The sequence below is a fragment of the Gallinula chloropus genome, assembly GCF_964237585.1.
Source record: "Gallinula chloropus genome assembly, chromosome: 10".
NCBI classification, from domain to species: Eukaryota; Metazoa; Chordata; class Aves; order Gruiformes; family Rallidae; genus Gallinula; species Gallinula chloropus.
Window position 1 is genome coordinate 16,916,230 of NC_140095.1, and position 16,646 is coordinate 16,932,875.

Genomic DNA, 16,646 nt, shown 5'->3' on the forward strand with positions numbered 1-16,646 from the left:
TATTTCCGGACAGGTTCGGGGACCTGCCCGAGCGCTTCCGGTTGCGGCCGATAAACGGCCATTGGCTTCGCCACGGCGCCTCGCGCCCCGGGAGCCCGGGCGGAAGTGCAGGTGGGGGGACGTCAGTTCCGGAGTGTGACGGAGCGGCGGGTCAGAGGCGGCAGCAAAATGGCGGCGCCTGAGGAGCGGGAGCTGACGGCGGAGCAAACCGAGAAGCTGCTGCAGTTCCAGGTGCCGCGGCGGGGAGGGGCCCGTGCCGGCCGGCGGGACCAGAGGAGGTCGGGCTGGGCCCGCTCTCCCGGCGACGGGGCCGGGGGTACGGGGCTGGCAGAGCCGGGGCAGGCCTCGCCTGGAGCGGGCCCGGCGGTGCGGGGATGACAGGCTGGGGGCGAGAGGAGAGAGTCCTGCCGCCTCGGTCCTGGCGGAGACAAGCGTGTTGGCCGGGGGAGGCTGCGGTGCGGGGCCTGGGCTGTCCGGGCTTCGGGCTCTCCCGTGCCCCGGGTGCCTCGTCGGGCGCGGTGTTCTGTCATCGCTCGCTGGGGAGGCAGGAGGCGACTGCTGAATAAACCCCGGGGCCTCCGTGCGGGGGGAAAAAAAAAAATCCCTCGGTAAGTTCCGGCCATTTTAATGGAGCAGCCTGAAAAATTCCCTTCCTTGTTGTTAGCGGCGAGCGGGAGGAGTTGGACCTGGTGATGCTTTGGGGTCCCTTCCGACGCAGGGTATTCTGTGAAGAACCTTTCCTGCCGCCCTGGGAGGGTTAGCCAGTGGCTTTCTGTGGAATGGGGCTTCTCAGAAAATTGTTTCTAACCCTTGTTGTTTGGTAATGCCTACTGGGGGGAGGCCGCTGGGGATTGGAATGATCTAATCTTGCTGTCTGCTGTATAACATGGGCTGGGTTGCTTAACCTTTTGTTTGCTGGGGCTGTGGGCTGTGCAGCAGCTGAATAATTAAAACAACAATCTGCAGATGTGGCTTGTTAGGGATGAAACAGTGCTGTGGAGTTGAAATACTTAGGGTGGCTCAGTGAGAGGTAATTAAACGTGCTGGCCAGTGAAAATTGTCTTCAGGTGCCTTGGGTTTGTTTCTGAATTGCAGGGCACCCTGGGCAGGGCTCTTTTGCAAATACAGTCTTCTATTTTGATAGTGGGGATTTTTTTTTTCTGATTTTATTGCTTCATAGTATTTTTTTAAGACTCTGCTTTGCATATTTTGCTGTGATGCAACTGCAGAAGTATAGGGCTTAAAGGGACTTCTGAGGCATCCAGCCCTGTGCCCCACAGCTGTGATACACACAGGTGTTTGCCAAGTTTTACCTCTCACCTGGGGACATTCAGTAACCTCCTGGAGTAGTTCATGCTCTGCAGGATTTCTCCATGACTGTAGCTATGAGGAAACTGTTTTTACAGATATCCCTTCTAAACCTTTACTGCAAGTTAAGCTGGTTGGGCAATCTTAACTGAGAGGCAAAGGAGACAGGACAATGTTAACAGTTGTTTTCCTACCATTTCCCTGGCAAGTATATGAGGTTTAAGCCTTATGCTGTATATATATATAGGTGAAAGCTGTCCTCCAGCCCCCATTCTCTTGCTGTAAGATATTGTAGTACTGATTAATCTGCTGAATCTGGACAGATAGGACCAGCTGCACTCATTGATGTCCCTGTTGCTATTTTCAAACCCCTGTGGGCAGCTGTGAAACTAAAGAATCCTGTTTCCTAATGCTACCTGGTGTTGCCATGGACAGCAGGCTGGAGGGGAGGGAGAAGGAGTCAGGAGGAGGGATTAAGGTTTTAGTCCAGCTTCCTGTTGAGCCCTGGTTTGAAGGGGACAGAAGTTCTCTTTAGACTATAAAGAGGAGAATGGTTTTTCAGTGAGAAGACAGATACTGTCCAGAGCCTGATGTGAAAGCTGTAGTCCAGCAAGCTTCAATACCAGGATCCTCTCATTATTCTTTCTCCTGAGATATATGGGATTAGCTTTTCACCAGGGCTGGGCTAGTGACAGGCTTCACTGGTGATTCCTCCTCCTTTGGTACTTTGCACCTGGCTGAAAGGGGCTCAGGTGTGCATCCTGCTTGTCTCTGAAGTGAGAGACAATCAGTCCACCTGGAAAAGGGTTTTTTTTTCTCATTTCCTTTAGCTGGACTCTGTTAAACAGCATTTGGTGAGGATGGTGAAGTCTCTTTAGAGCTTGTGTCTTGCAGGAATAGGAATGCACAGCTTGTAAACCTTCCAGGGCTTCCTGCTGCCTGCACAGGGAACACTTAAATGTTTACAAAGATAACTTGATGCTTTTGTTGGGCTGCAGAGTCAGAAGTAATTTGTGTTCTGTGGTGGCAGAGCATTGTGCTTCCATGGAAGGTGGTGTGTCACTGCAGTGGGAATAAAGCTGGAGAGTGGACTAGGGAAGAAGGGAGTGGGTCTAAGAGCTGAGATAAGTGACAGCAGAAAGCCCTTGCTAGTGTCAACAGTGAAATGGGGAGCCAGAAGTGCTGAGTGAGAGCTGCAGAGTGCCATTCACTCAGCTAGCAGCTGGTCTGGGTGAAGATGCTCATACCCTGTGCCATTTGTCCTGCTTCTGTGGGAAATCCTCCCTTCCAGGTGCCTGCTGCCCTGTTTGTGGCCCAGGCCACCAGGGTTACAGGCTGGGTGTGCACCCTGCATGCGATCCCCTGGTCGTTTGAGGTGCTTTGGTAGCACTTGTACAAACAGCTCTGACTGCAGGAGGGTGAAAGCAGCAGCTCTCTCCCTACCAGCAGGATGGGGACAGGGCAGCTGCCTCCCTCCCTGTGATAGTGGGCTAATGGAGTGAAAAATAATACAGGGAGAGATTTGGGATAAACTTGAAATAAAGCAACAAAGCACCTTTGCACGCTTCCAGCCTCCTGTTTGCTGCCAAAGTATTGGCTCATGTAAAGGAGTAAAAGCATCTATATTTTCTTTATCTGTCAAGACTTGGCTGTCTTGACATCTGTAGAGAAACTTGATGTGAACAGCTTGAAGCTGTGCAGTTACAGCTCCATTTGGGAGACAGAAGAAACAGCAGAGCAGCTCTTGTAGGATCTGGTTATTGATCTGGACCCATTATGCTCGGGCTGATGTCTGATGTTTTAATATGCTAATGTAAAGTAATGGAGTGTTACTCACAGAGGAAAAGGTTAGCCCTCACAGTGCCATCTCTGACTTCAACTGGAGGAAATAAAATGCTGAGGACTAAAAACCTCTCTAAAGAAGGAGGAAACTAGAAACTCCAGGTGTCTTTCCCACTCGCTGTATCGATCAGAACCCTCAAAGGCACTTGCTGTAATGTGCAAAGAAACTCTTGGCAAAGGGTTTTTTACTGCTTGAAGTCAGACGTTCTTTACCCTTGGAAACATAATTCTCTGGAATTTGTCAGTGGGTTGGGAATTAAGAGCAGTGCCAGTCCTGTGAATTTGCATCTCTTGTGCTGGGTTTCAACATCCAAGTGCATCTGCAGGGGGAACAGTTTAAGTCCAGTTTACAGCTGTTGTCCACTCAGAGGTATTCCTTCTGCCTTTGAAGTGTGGGATTGCACCTCGTGCTGCTTCAGCATTGAGAAGATCCTAGTGTTCTGAGCAGCCTCAGAGGTGAGAGATGCAAATAACTACAGCCAGTAGCAGCTTTAGTGTGTTTCAGGTGTTTGAGAAGGCAGAGTTAAACTTTCCTGGCATTTGTGGTACTCAATATTTTGGTTTTTAAATATTACTCACTGTCTTGAGCTTGGATCTACATTTATTTGAAGGCTGCAGGGGGACCTCACTGCAGCCTCCCAGTCCCTGAAAGGAACATACAAACAGGAGGGGAATCAACTTTTTAAAAGGGTAGACACTGGCAGGACAAGGGGGGATGGATTAAAACCAAAGGAAGAAAGGTTTAAATTAGATATTAGGGGGAGGTTTTTACAGAGAGAGTGGTGAGGGGCTGGAACAGGCTGCCCAGAGACGTGGAGGATGCCCCATCTCTGTTCAAGACCAGGTTGGAGGAGGCCCTGGGCAACCTTGTGTAGCTCCAGGCCTGGAGGTTGGTGTCCCTGCCTGTGTCAGGGGGGTTGGAGCTCTGTGACCCTTGGGGTCCCTTCCAACCCAAACCATTCTATGATTTGAAGGCATAGTTTAATGGGATTAATTTTAACTTACGGGGTCCTTACCTTTTTATTACATAGTCTAATTGCTTTCTGAGAGAACTGAGTAGGAAACTAGCAGTTAGTGACTGATTTGAAGGTACTGTTTGCTCTCTTAGCCTCTGTGATGCTAAGGACATGCTCCTTTGGCATGTGAGTAACGGTGTGCAGCTGGCCATGAGATTCTCCAGGAACTCTGGTGCACTGGAAGTGATGTGGCATTGAAAAATTCTAAACCCTTTGTGTGACTAAGGTGAAGCAGCAGCTGCAGAAGGTACTGAGATGATAACAGTGTGAGTGGTCACTGGGAATGATAATGAGCAGTGCTGGTGTTTACCAGCAAGTGCTGCCTGGTGTGACAGTTGAATCATCTTCCTGCAGCTCCTTCTATCGAGTGCAAGTCCTTCTGAACCCCTGTGTGTGTCTTACCCAGGATATTCTGGGTCTGCCTTACAGAGCATGTCCAAGTAACATCCAGAAAGGTGTTTGGCTTTAAAAGCTGCCTTTACCCAGGCAGTTTCTTTCCTGCAGCGTTGAACCATGCAGCTTCATTGATCAGAGGAGTGGTGGGAGTGCTGGGCATGGTGCTGCTGGGGTGGTTTTCTCACTTCTGTGTTGTGTTGGGAGTAACTGTATTAAGATGCCAAGTAAAAAAAGAAGTAGGTTCACCTCCAGGGAGAAGTGCTGTTGTAGGAGGCTGCCAGATCAGACCAGCAGCCTGCCTGTTGCTGTAATGATGGTCAGGAAGGGGTGAACTTTGCTGACAAGTAGTTTTGTCTCTTTGGAGCTCAGTAGGTCTTGCAAATTTTGCAGTGATTCAGTGCTCATTAAAAGCTTGTTGGTAGTTCTGTGGGGCTGACCTGAAACTGCTAAAGCATTTTGCATAATTTAAAAAGGAGAGAAGGTTCAGTCATGAATCCCTGTTATTAGTGCTGAGTGATAATCCAGGGCTTTGGAGACAAAGGTGTGAATGAGTTTCTGAATGTTGTAAATTCTGCAAACCCCAGCAGAATTTCTGGGGTGTAGAGCAATGGCAATCAGAAGACTTTCAGGGCTTTGAAATACACACATTGTGACTCCATTGTAAAATCAAATCATTGAGTAAATTGCAGATGCCTTTTAAGATGTCCTTCTAAAAAAGGACAGTGAAGAGTTTTTTCTGTAGGGGTTTGTGGTTAAAAAAATGGAATGCAACATGTAAATGTTACTCAGTGAAGCACATCCTTAAATATGGTTGAACTAAAACATTAAACTGTGAAGCTGAGTGATAAATGAAGGTATCCTGTCAGCATCAGCTGAGTTCACTGAGCTTCACTTCTATGAAATTCAGTTCTGTAGAGGTCCCTTGCAAGGCTTGCTGCAGACTTACATTTTAATAAATATTTATACACTGCTGGGCAGTGATTATTATTTTTTTTTTCTGAGCAACTGCAATCACATAGTTAATGTCAGCAGTGCTTTGAACAGCCTGGTTCTGTACAGCAGAATGAATCAATGATTTTTGCCTGGTGTATGGTGGGGGGGGGTGTGAGGTAGAGATCTGTGGAGAAAGAAGCAGAGAAATGTTCAGAAGTTTGAACTGAGCCCAGAGGTTGAATAGGGTGTTTGTCCTTGGGTGGAAATGGCATGTGGAATGTATGAATGGGGGCAGGGGAGGGAATAGATGCACCAGTTCAGTGTATTCTCAAACGGCCAGCTTGTCAAGACTGCTTCAGGGGCTTCTAATGAAGTGAGAAACAGGGGAGATGACAGTCTGAATCCAAAGTAGGATTGGCAACAATGGGTTGGTCCTCAAGGTATAATAGAGACCGTGCTGGAGGTCTTACATCCAGTCACTGCTCTGTTAGCAGTCACCACAAGAGAGCTGTGCTCTGCTGTATGGCACGCAGGGGGCAAAGGTTCCCTGCTCTTTGCCAGACTCCTGTGTTGCTGTTGTGATCCCAGGTGCTGTGGAGAGGAGCAGGTGGAGGGCAGGTGATGCTGTTGTGTAGCTCAGCTCACACAGCCTCTGCGGGGTGGCAGGCTGTGTCTGTCACAGTGTGCAGCAGCATGTTTAGCTTGGCTGGATCCCTGAGGGACTGAGGTGACACCAGCTGCCAGGGAGGTGTCTGGAGAGCAGCCCACCAGGTGAGAACACAAAGCACTAAATCTGTGGAGCTCTCTTGTCAAGAATGACCTTGCTGAAGAAGTGGTCGTATTTCAGTAGTCTCCCTACAGCACCACTGTGTTTTTATGGTGAATTTGCTATACTGCTTGTGACAATTAGTGGCACTGCTTCTGCCATCCTGTATCCACACTGAATAACTATGTCTGTCACCTTGGCTCTCTGAAGCCCAGTTATGTTAAAAAACCCAAACAAAACCCCCAAAACCCAGACTTTTAACTTTATTTTTTAATTTAAAAATGATATTAGTTTCCTCCAAAATAGCCAGCATTGCATTGTTAATGGTATCATCTGTAATGCTGTTTCAGTAGCTGTTTAAAGGGTGGCTGCAGCATGTCTGTGGCTTTACACTTTCCTGTTGAAGTGTGTGCTTCAGTACTGTGGCTGTAGGTGCCATACAGAACCCTGCAGTACCTGTTCAAACACCTTGCAGTGTGGGGAGAGGTGTGTTTCTCTGGCAGTGGCAGGGATGTTCATTTCAGCAAAGATTTACCTCTGTTCAGGAGGTACTGACATGGCTTGTGGTACTAAATACTCTTGTTTGATCTCTTGTGCAGAAGTTGGCATGGGGTTAAAATAAGTCTTTCCAAATATTGTTGAGATTGAGAGCCCAGTGGCCTTCAGGTCTGCCCGTGTGTTTGGACTGGTTTCTGGTTTGGTCCTGGCTCTGGTAGAACAGATTATTTTGTTAACTGGAGAATCTCTCATGATGCTGGGAAACTACCTTCATTAGTGCCTGGTTGGTGCTTGGGTTTAGTGTCTGGTCATACTTCCAGTGGTAATGGCCACCTTGGGTTTCCAGAAACACTTTGCCTGTTAAGTTGCTGCTTGGAGGTGACATTTGAGGGCATTAGCCTGGCATATCCTTCCAGAGTGAAACTGGTGGGCAGTACTGTCACACTCCTGACTGGGCTGAGTGCAGCTGCAGTAACAGACCTTGGGAGCTGTTGGGAGCTGGCTAATGCTGGGGGAGTGCAAAGGCCTGTTTGGTACCTTCTCTGTGTTTACAAATTTGGGTTGGCTCAGGTTGTTCCGCTCTTAAACTGAGAGCAGAGCACTTGTAACAAAAGGGTATTGAATTAATGTGTTGAGGTAACTCCTGTCTGTGCTGACATTTTCCAAAGAGCAGCAACAAACTCTGCCCTGGCACTCACCTGCTTTTATCCTCCTCCTTTAGGACCTGACTGGCATAGAGTCCATGGACCAGTGTCGTCACACATTGGAGCAGCACAACTGGAACATAGAGGTACCACTACAAATAAGATTTGTAGCTGTTTACAACTGTCTGGGTTAAATGGAGTACCCTGCAGGGATGGGGGGCCCTACCAGTAAGACTTCATCTGTCAGCCCCTGAATTCACTCTTGATGTACCCCTGGAGAGCGGGTTTCAGAAGCACACAGCAGAGTTGTTGCTGCCATGAACAGTCACTTGGCTGGCACACTGTGTAACGTCCTGTGGTGTGTGTGTGCAGGCTCTGCATTCACCAGAGAGAATTGGTTACAGTTTATCCTGAGTGGTGCTTGGCCAGTGCTCTGGGACTGTGGACAAATAATACCTACTGCTAGGTGTCCAAAGTACAAACAAAAATAAACACTTTTCTGCCATCCTTTGTGTGAAACCTCCCTTTGCTCTTTGTTTGCCAAAGGCAGCTGTACAGGACCGACTGAACGAGCAAGAAGGTGTCCCAAGTGTCTTTAATCCTCCTCCATCACGGCCCTTGCAGGTCAACACAGCTGACCACAGGATCTACAGCTACGTGGTCTCAAGGCCACAACCAAGGGCAAGTTATCTTACAGTGGATTTTTTTTACTGCTGCTTGGGTGACTCCTTGTGAACAACAACACTTGCAAGCAGGAAAAGGAATTGTTTCCTCTGTGTGCTGTTACCTCCCTTCTAAACATTTAATCTTCCAAAAACAAAATGTAGAGCTATTCCTTAACCCTGTTACTTTCTCTGTGGTGTGGGTCCCAGTATAAAATGACCTCCTCTGTGTTGTAGACTGTCTTGCTGTGGTGTCATAAAGCTGTTTGTTCAGTTCACTTGGAACAAACGACTGTCCCCTCCTTATGGCAGAAAGATAGTTTTTTTTTCCCTCTAGACTGCCCCCCAAATGTATATTAACTTGGATACAGCATCAATTACATGCATAAATGTTTCACAAACAAATTTGCATGAGCACCTCCAAGACTTAGTGCTGTTAATCCCTCTGTCAGGGAAGATCAGCACAGAGCACAAGCACTGCTGCTGGAACAGTCAGTGATGCTGTTGTTCAGCTGTGTCATGCTGAATTCTGAACAGACCTGAACTGGATTTCGCGTGTCCGAAGCCGTGGGGATGTGGCTGAGCTTTGTGTGCAGTGGTTGGAGCAGTGATACTCTGGGTGTGCTTGGTGCTGGTGGACACTTTACTTCAGGCCTGTTCCTGGGGGCTGCTCTAATGCTGTTTTTGTAATTGCAGGGGCTGTTAGGATGGGGTTACTACTTCATAATGCTTCCATTCCGATTTACCTATTACACATTACTTGATATATTTAGGTAAGTGCTTCTGTATTGTGCTGACTCATGTATTGACTGCATCAGGGCACGCTCTAGTTTAGATTTTGCCATATGTCACATGGATCTGTAGGTCTGATGGCAGATTTTTCCCATTTATTTGCTCATGTTTATCTGTAGCCTTGTGAAGTTCCTAAGCTGTTTGGTGAGAAATAAATCTTACTGCACAGAGCGCATCTTGCAGCTCTGTGAATGAAGCATTTGAGTTCTCTGTGGCTTTAGGGTTTGACTGTGGTACAGAGGGGGGTGCAGAACAGTGCCAAACCATCTGGTATTCCTGGACAAACAACTTTGTCAGAGTTGTGTCCCGTTGGGCTGGGCTCAGGTCAGCCTGCCCTGACTGCTGCTGTATGATGCTTGGCAAAGCCCAAACTGTAAACACCTCTGTTTCCCCTTTGGTATCTGTTGCTTCTTATCCATTTACTGGCCCCAAGGACTAGTTCATCTTGCCTGTTTATGGGATTGATAGATAAGGGAATGTTGAAAGGTGGGAAATACCCAGTGGCCCTGCTATCTGCTGTGTTTTGGCAGTCTCCCCTGTTGTATTACTTTCCCTTAAAGATTTCTCCAGAGTTCAGTGTAACTTATGTACCTCAGTAGAACTCAACAACATGGATCTCTGCTTTGCAGTTAAGCTTTTTCAGGCTCAGGGGGATTGCTTTCTTCTGTCTTCACTGGACTCCTAGAGTAATGTTCTCTTTCTGCAGCTCTTTGCACTCCAGAATTGTTAGTCTTGGAACAGGAGAAATGGCATGTTCAAGGTTATCAGGACAAACCCATGTGGTTTTTAGCAGCTCATCTTTGATGAAATTCCTCAAACCTCTGTACTGTTGGTGTGGTAGGTGCCTGATGCTTCAGAGGAAGCTGAAACTGTTAATCACATGGAATTCAGATACTTGGTGATGCCTGGCATGAGAGACTTGATGCGGGGGGTGGTGTTCTGTGGCAGTGGTATCAAGTCTGGTGCAGGTGGCAGTTCAGGTTGGGGCTATAAATGTTCAAGGCTCTCAGCTGTAATGTTTTTCCTCCAGTGGCTCTCTGGACCTGTGCTTCAGGCAGTCACTAAGCTGAATTTCCAGTGTCCTTTGCTTCCTTCCTAGGTTTGCTCTGCGTTTTATACGCCCCGATCCTCGTAGTCGGGTCACTGACCCAGTGGGTGACATTATTTCGTTTATTCATATGTTTGAGGAAAAATATGGGAGGATACACCCTGTCTTCTACCAGGGAACTTACAGCCAGGTCAGTGTCACGTTTTGGTGTGTAGATCCTGGGGATGTGGAGAGTGGGGGGTTTTGCCAGAGTGTATTGGGGCCTACATGGCAAAATCACATGTCACCTAAAAGCCCAGCATTTGTCCCCAAACTCTCTAACAGGGCAATGGAGAGCTAGTGAACAAGTGTGTTGGAAAACCAGTGCCTGCCAGGCTTGATGATATGCCAAGGCTGAAAAGTTGGAAAGCAAAGCTGCTCTGACTGTTCCTCGACCGTCTGTGTGGCTCTGTAGCCAACAGCTATTCTTTGTACTCCTGCCTCTGTTTTTATAAACTGATGTGGTCTGCCAGAGTCGGTCCTTCTGTTCCCCAAATTGGGATTGACTGCCTGGGTTTGTATTGCAATGCAACTCCAGAACTTGGTGTGGAACCTTCAGGGGAGCCCCTGAAGAAATTAGGTGAACTGAGGGTTCTGTGTGTTAGGTCTGGGCAGGGGGTGCTGTCTGAGAGGGATGTCCTGACAGGTGCTGCCTCTCCTGCACCTTCTTTCAGGCTAACTAAGGGAGGGTCTCCAGCAGACAGTGGGGTCACTGCTGCTTCCCAAGTGCCAGAGAAGAATGTGGAGTCTGTATCTGCTGTGTGCTGCACAGCCATGGAGCTTGCTGCCTCTGCAGCTCTTCTAGGTCCCTGTGCCTTGCCTGGAATCCAAACTAAAGTAAAAATGGAATGGATAGGCTACCAAAGCTCAGTGCCAGTGAAACAGGGAGCCTATTGTGTGCTTACCCTGTGGTTTTGTTAAATGCTTGTGGGTGGAGTCCAGAGGCTGTAGATGAGAGAAGTTTGGGGTTTGTTTGGTTTTTGTTTTGTTGAGGCCTGCAGCGTTACTGAGTTATCTCTCTAGTAGTGTTTTCATTTGATGTGGTCAGAAGATTGTCCCCTGCACAGGCTAGAGTGGAAAGCTCAGCCTTGGCTGCTGTGAGTCTGAGGGAGGATGGAGGGTTCTTCACCGCCAGCTGAGTCTGGTGAGGGGTGTAAGTGTCCTGCCTGGCTTTGCTCAGGGGTTCAGTGTTCCCCAGAGGAATGTGACAGGACACCCTTGTAGCCCACTTGAGTCTGAAGGTCTGACTGGTTCATCCTCTGCTGCTGCTTCATAAAAACCATGCTAGTGGCAGAACCATGGCCCTGATAAGCCTTGCTGAGCTGTGTCACACAAGACTTGTGGGTGCTGCTTTCACCTTGCCTCGAGACCCTGTAACTTTACCTGCTCTGCTCTTCTGCCAAGGCTCTGAACGACGCCAAGCGGGAGCTGCGCTTCCTGTTGGTGTATCTGCATGGAGATGACCACCAAGACACAGATGAATTCTGCCGGTAGGTAGGAGAGTCTTTCCATAAAGCTACCTGTGCCCTTCCAATGCACCTTCATTCACACAATCTCTTCTCATCCCCTAGCAATACACTGTGTGTACCTGAGGTGATCACCCTCATAAACACTAGAATGCTCTTCTGGGCTTGCTCAACCAATAAGCCAGAGGGATACAGAGGTGAGTGTGTCCCTCCTGGGCTTTACCTATCCTTTCCTGTCTCTGAAACAAGCCAGGTGTTCTCTGACAAATTTATGTGTTTGAAACACTGTTGGGTTTTGTGTGAGCAGGCAGTAGATCTTTAGGATTGCACAAGGAAATACATGCTGGGTTTCAGGAGAGATTTCAGAGGGCCTGTTTGGCTGCTGGGGAGATACCTTCTCTTCTTCACCTTGGCTGTGTCTGGGCAGTGATGGTGGCATGCTCTTTGCTGTGGGCATTTGAGCTGCTTTCAGTGCTTTGCAAAGCCAGTCGATGGGTGTGTGCTGAGGAATAAACTGAGAGCAGAAACAAGTATCTAACTAGCTGTGCCCTAAACACTGGTTCATATTGTGCCTGAGGCCAGGAGTGACTTGTTGGGTACATTCTTTCCCTTCCTGAGACAGTGTCTTCACTCCACACCCAGTTTCTCCTTCTCCTCAAAAGTCCACAGTGAGATTCTTTTAAGCACTGTCCTTCCAGAGCTGTTGATACCTGGCCTGCCAGTGTTCTGGTAGGGGTTGGCTGCAAACAGAGCCACCTTCTAAAGTTATGTTCATGCCTCCTGTGGCTCTACTGACCATTCCTGTTTTATGGCAAGAGAGGCTGGGAGTTCTGGTTCTACATTTGGGTCATTCCTGGCTTCATAGTTCCACCTACCAGCTATCAACACCTGGAAAAAAATGGCTAAGGTGTTGTTTTTCCTTATTGCTGATTGATTGCTGCAATGCTTTGGAGTCCCAGCCTGGAAAGCAGAGCTGGGAGGGATCCTGGCCTCTCATTTAATCCTTGAGGTGCTCTGATCCAGTTTGGAGGGTTCCATTAGTAATGATGGCTTCCAGTTGTGTGCCATGCATGTTTTGAGGAGGTGATCAGCAGTCACAGGTGAACAGTACCCGTTCTGCTCCATGCCCAGCCTCAGTACAGTGCGTGCTCCTAGCAGAGACAGTGGGATTTTTGTCCAGGATGGGTGCTGTCTTCCCCATGAGAGTCTCATCCAGTGTCTCAGCATCCTTAATGCTGGCAAACACTTCCCTGTGCTCAGCCTGTTGCAATCCAGGGCTTTCTGTCCCGCTCGGAATGGGCATTCAGAGCAATTTACTTCCTGCTTGAGTTCAGGAACTTTGAGTTACCTAAAAGCTTGGGTTTCTTCCCCTCTGTCTCCATGCTCCAAGCCACTTCCTCCCTTTGCTGATTTACAAGGCTTAGTTTGATAAAATGGAGCATGAGGCCTTTTCTGCTTTGGGAAGAGGTGGTGACCATGAAAGGTGCTGTACCCCTTGCTGACCCTCTGGATGGGTGTTTGTGCCTGTTTCCCAGTCTCCCAGGCTCTGCGAGAGAACACGTACCCATTCCTGGCTGTGATCATGCTGAAGGACCGCAGGATGACAGTTGTTGGGCGGCTAGAAGGCCTCATCCAAGCTGATGACCTCATTAATCAACTGATGTTCATCATGGATGCCAACCAGATGTACCTGGTGTCCGAACGCCTGGAAAGGTACAAGGGGACCTGAGCTCCAGCAGTGCAGACCCTGTGGAGGCAAGCTCTGCTTTGCCCTTCCCTCCAGGCACCATGTGTAGGCAGGCAGCTCATCTTCTCTTCACTAATGCATCCCTCTTCCCATGGGATCATTGGTCCATAAATTCAGGCCTCCCTGTTGTCAGGGAGGTGGGTGTGTTGCCTGTACAGTCCTGCTACTAAAAGGTGGGTGTGAGAGTGCTGCTGTTGCTGCACTCAGCACACCCTTGGCCCGCTGGAGGTACAGCTGGGGCAGGACCTGGTGGGAGCAGAGGCAGTGTGGGCAGGAGAGAGGTGGTGGCTGTAGCCAGTCAGTGAGCTGCTGTGTGGGCTGAAGTCTGACCATGCTGCAGGATGTGCCTCAGGAGCATGAGCTCCACTCCTTGGGAACTCTCCAGGGATTTACAGGCTGTATCTGGAGTAGGATATCTTCTGTCTGCCCCTCCTGCCCCACAGTCTGGGGGGACCCAGTAACCCATTTTGATGCCTCCAGTTTCTGAAACACATGAGGAACTACCTGAGGGAAATAAACCCACCAAGCCTCATGTACGAGGCAGAGATCCTGTGCGCTGCTTACAGGCTGGCTGGCTGCTCTGCCAGGCTGCAGTGGGTGAGAAGCTGCTTGAGTTCAGTTCACCTTAGAGGCACAGTTTGTGTGCCAGGGACTGGGGAGACTCAAGCTGCCTTTTAGGAGCTCATGGTACTGGAAATGAGACAGTCCCTGCTGTGTGTGTGCTCTGAGCTTGAGGCTGTACCTGCACCCTGGGGCCTGCTCTCAGCCTGCCATGCCTGTGCTGGCCCTGACTGCTCCCTGCTCGCGTCCGCAGGGAAGAGAGGAACCAAACCCAAGTGCTGAGGCAGCAGCAGGACGAGGCGTACCTGGCGTCCTTGCGTGCAGACCAGGAGAAGGAGCGCAAGAAGAAGGAGGAACGGGAGAGGAAGAAGAAGAAGGAGGAGGAAGTGCAGCAGCAAAAGCTAGCAGAGGAGAGGAGGCGACAGGTGAGAGCAGACAGGCTGCTGGAGGGGCTGCTGTGCCTGTTGGACACTCACGGAGTGAGCGGTGCTGGCGGTAGTGCTTCCTTGTCCCATTGGAGCTGCCCATCTCACCTGGGGCTTGGGCGTCTCCCAAACCTCCAGGAGCAGCCCTGCTGTGAGGGACAAGGTCAGTTCTGTGCCTGCCCATTGCCCCATCTCCCTCCTTCCTTCGCAGACACTGCAGGAGGAGAAGGAGCGGAGGTCGGAGTGCCTTCCTCCCGAGCCACATCCCGATGACCCGGAGAGCGTGAAGATCATTTTCAAGCTGCCTAACGATTCCAGAGTGGAGCGGCGATTCCACTTCACACAGTCATTGACGGTGAGCTTGGGGCAGAGCTGATGGGCTTCCCAGAGTAACAGGGGGTTCACAAGAGTCTCCAGGTGGCTCAGCAAAGCTTTGGTTCCGTCAGACTTTGCCAAGCAGTGACCTTAAGTTGGTAGAGTTATTCCTGGTTAAGGAGGGTGCCTGGTCCCACCAACTTAGAGATTAGAGGCTCCTGTTGCTGGCTGTTAAATAAAGCTAAAGGAGGGAAGGTTTAGATTAGATATTAGGGGGAAGTTTTTTACAGAAAGAGTGGTGAGGTGCTGGAACAGGCTGCCCAGAGAAGTAGTAGATTCCCCATCCCTGGAGGTGTTAAAGGCCAGGTTGGATGGGGCCCTGAGCAGCCTTGTGTAGATCCAGGCCTAGAGGTTGGTGTCCCTGTGTGGCAGGGGTGTTGGAGCTCTATGATCCTTGGGGTCCCTTCCAACCCAGACCATTCTATGATTCTATGACGAGCTGTAGCCAGTGTCGGGGCTCCCCAGCTCCATGTGTGCCAAGAAAAGAGCTGCGTCTCCTCTACCACACGGTGATGGTGCGCATCTGGTAACCTTCCCAGTGAGGTGCCGTGAGTGCAGCCTGGCTGTCCCACTGCTCCCCCAGCTGGCAGCTACTTCTGTGCTTCTCTCCCAGGTGATCCACGACTTCTTGTTCTCCTTGAAAGAAAGCCCTGAGAAGTTCCAGATTGAGGCCAACTTCCCTCGCCGTGTCCTGCCCTGTCTCCCGACAGAGGAGTGGCCCAACCCCCCCACGCTGCAGGAGGCCGGACTCAGCCACACGGAAGTCCTCTTTGTGCAGGACCTCACGGACGATTGACACTTTGGTGGTTTTTTTTTTCCAGCAGACACAACATGGAAAGAGAAATTCATATTATTATTATAATACAATATTTTTTTTAAAAGACTGAGTACAAACGAGGGATCAGAGACCACATTGCCTGTGCCAGCTGTGCTGTGTGCACCCACTGGCGAGAGGAAGTGTGTGCACGTCCTCACACACCTGTGTACACAGCCATCCCCTGCGCTTGGAGGGCAGAGAGGGAGGGGAGCTGGTGTTGCCCCTCCACCCTCCCTGGGGGGAGGAACAGGAATGGCAGCTCTTGGTAATTACTGCTTTTATTGACAACGATAATAAAACCCCGACAACTTGACATCTCATGAAGATTTGATACTCTGCTGCTCCTGAGGGCCCAAAGGCCCAGCACCCAGATGTGCTGAGGCAGGGGGGGTGGAGGGAGGGGAGGGCTGGACAAACTCTCTTCAGCTTCCCTCTGTGTATAAATATATTTCTTTTAATATTTCTCTTGCTTTGTAATGACCAAAGGAGAAGGGGGTTGACTATAGTATTAACTTTTTGATAAAGAGCTGGTTCGATTCTTATCCGTGTGGGATCTTGCCCAGGGTTCTTAGCCTGCGTAGTGTAATAAACTCTGCCTCTAGCATGTCTGTGCCAGTGCTTTCTGCCTGTGCCCCCCCTCACAACCCAGCACCGGGGTGTGAAACCTCTCTTGGTGTGGTGGGTGCAATGAACTTCTGACCTTGCATGAGTCCAGCTCTTTGCAGGGGTCAGTTTGTGGCCCTGTGCCCTGGGGCAAGGCAGTGCTGAGGTGGTACCCCTGTTCCTGCACCAGAGGGAGGCCACCCTTTGCCTGCTCACCCCTCCTGTATCCAGTCAGAGGGGGGGAGAACAACAGCTGCCTGGAGTGGTGTGGCCAAGGGTAGGGGAAGCCTCTTCTCTAGCAGCAGCTGGGTTGTGCTGTTGACTCCTGCCTGTGAGGAAGCAGGAGCCTGTCCCCTTCTTTGGGCAGGAACCATCTGCTCCAGCACTTGCATGAAGCAGGGGTTGTCCCTTCCCCACCACACCCCAGTGTCTGAAGCTGCACACTCTAGTACATGGGTCTCCTTCCCAGTGGTCCCAGGCCTGGTGTTCTCAAGGGAGGGAGACCCTTCCCCTCAAAGGACAAACATTCCCATGCAGGGCAGGGAGCCTTCTGGGGCAGAATAGTTTGGAGTAAAGCACTTCCTCTGGCTGGGGGGAGCCAGCGCTCCTTGTGGGTGTAAAGTGGGCGAATGTTCGTGCTGCTCCATGCACAGTGCCCAGCCTGGGGCTGCTGAGGTGCCTGGGGGCTGCAGGAATCATGGAATTGCC

The 16,646-nt window shown here is 50.0% G+C and overlaps 1 protein-coding gene across 1 annotated transcript; it reads left to right on the forward strand.

Annotated features, from left to right (window-relative positions):
* The first annotated feature begins 153 nt into the window (after nt 1-153).
* On the forward strand, nt 154-15,939 carry FAF2 (Fas associated factor family member 2). Its single transcript, XM_084268461.1, has 11 exons — nt 154-231; nt 7,481-7,549; nt 7,950-8,084; nt 8,762-8,838; nt 9,957-10,095; nt 11,349-11,434; nt 11,516-11,607; nt 12,946-13,123; nt 13,972-14,143; nt 14,355-14,498; nt 15,132-15,939. The coding sequence occupies exons 1-11, from the start codon at nt 169-171 to the stop codon at nt 15,312-15,314; spliced, it is 1,338 nt and encodes a 445-aa protein (XP_084124587.1). The 5' UTR covers nt 154-168; the 3' UTR covers nt 15,315-15,939.
* Nucleotides 15,940-16,646: the final 707 nt, after the last annotated feature.

Coding starts and splice junctions, on each gene's coding strand:
- FAF2 (XM_084268461.1), top strand. CDS start 169: ATGGCGGCGCCTGAGGAGCGGGAGCTGACGGCGGAGCAAACCGAGAAG. Junction 232..7,480: donor AGAAGCTGCTGCAGTTCCAG/GTGCCGCGGCGG, acceptor CTCCTCCTTTAG/GACCTGACTGGCATAGAGTC. Junction 11,435..11,515: donor GACACAGATGAATTCTGCCG/GTAGGTAGGAGA, acceptor CTCATCCCCTAG/CAATACACTGTGTGTACCTG.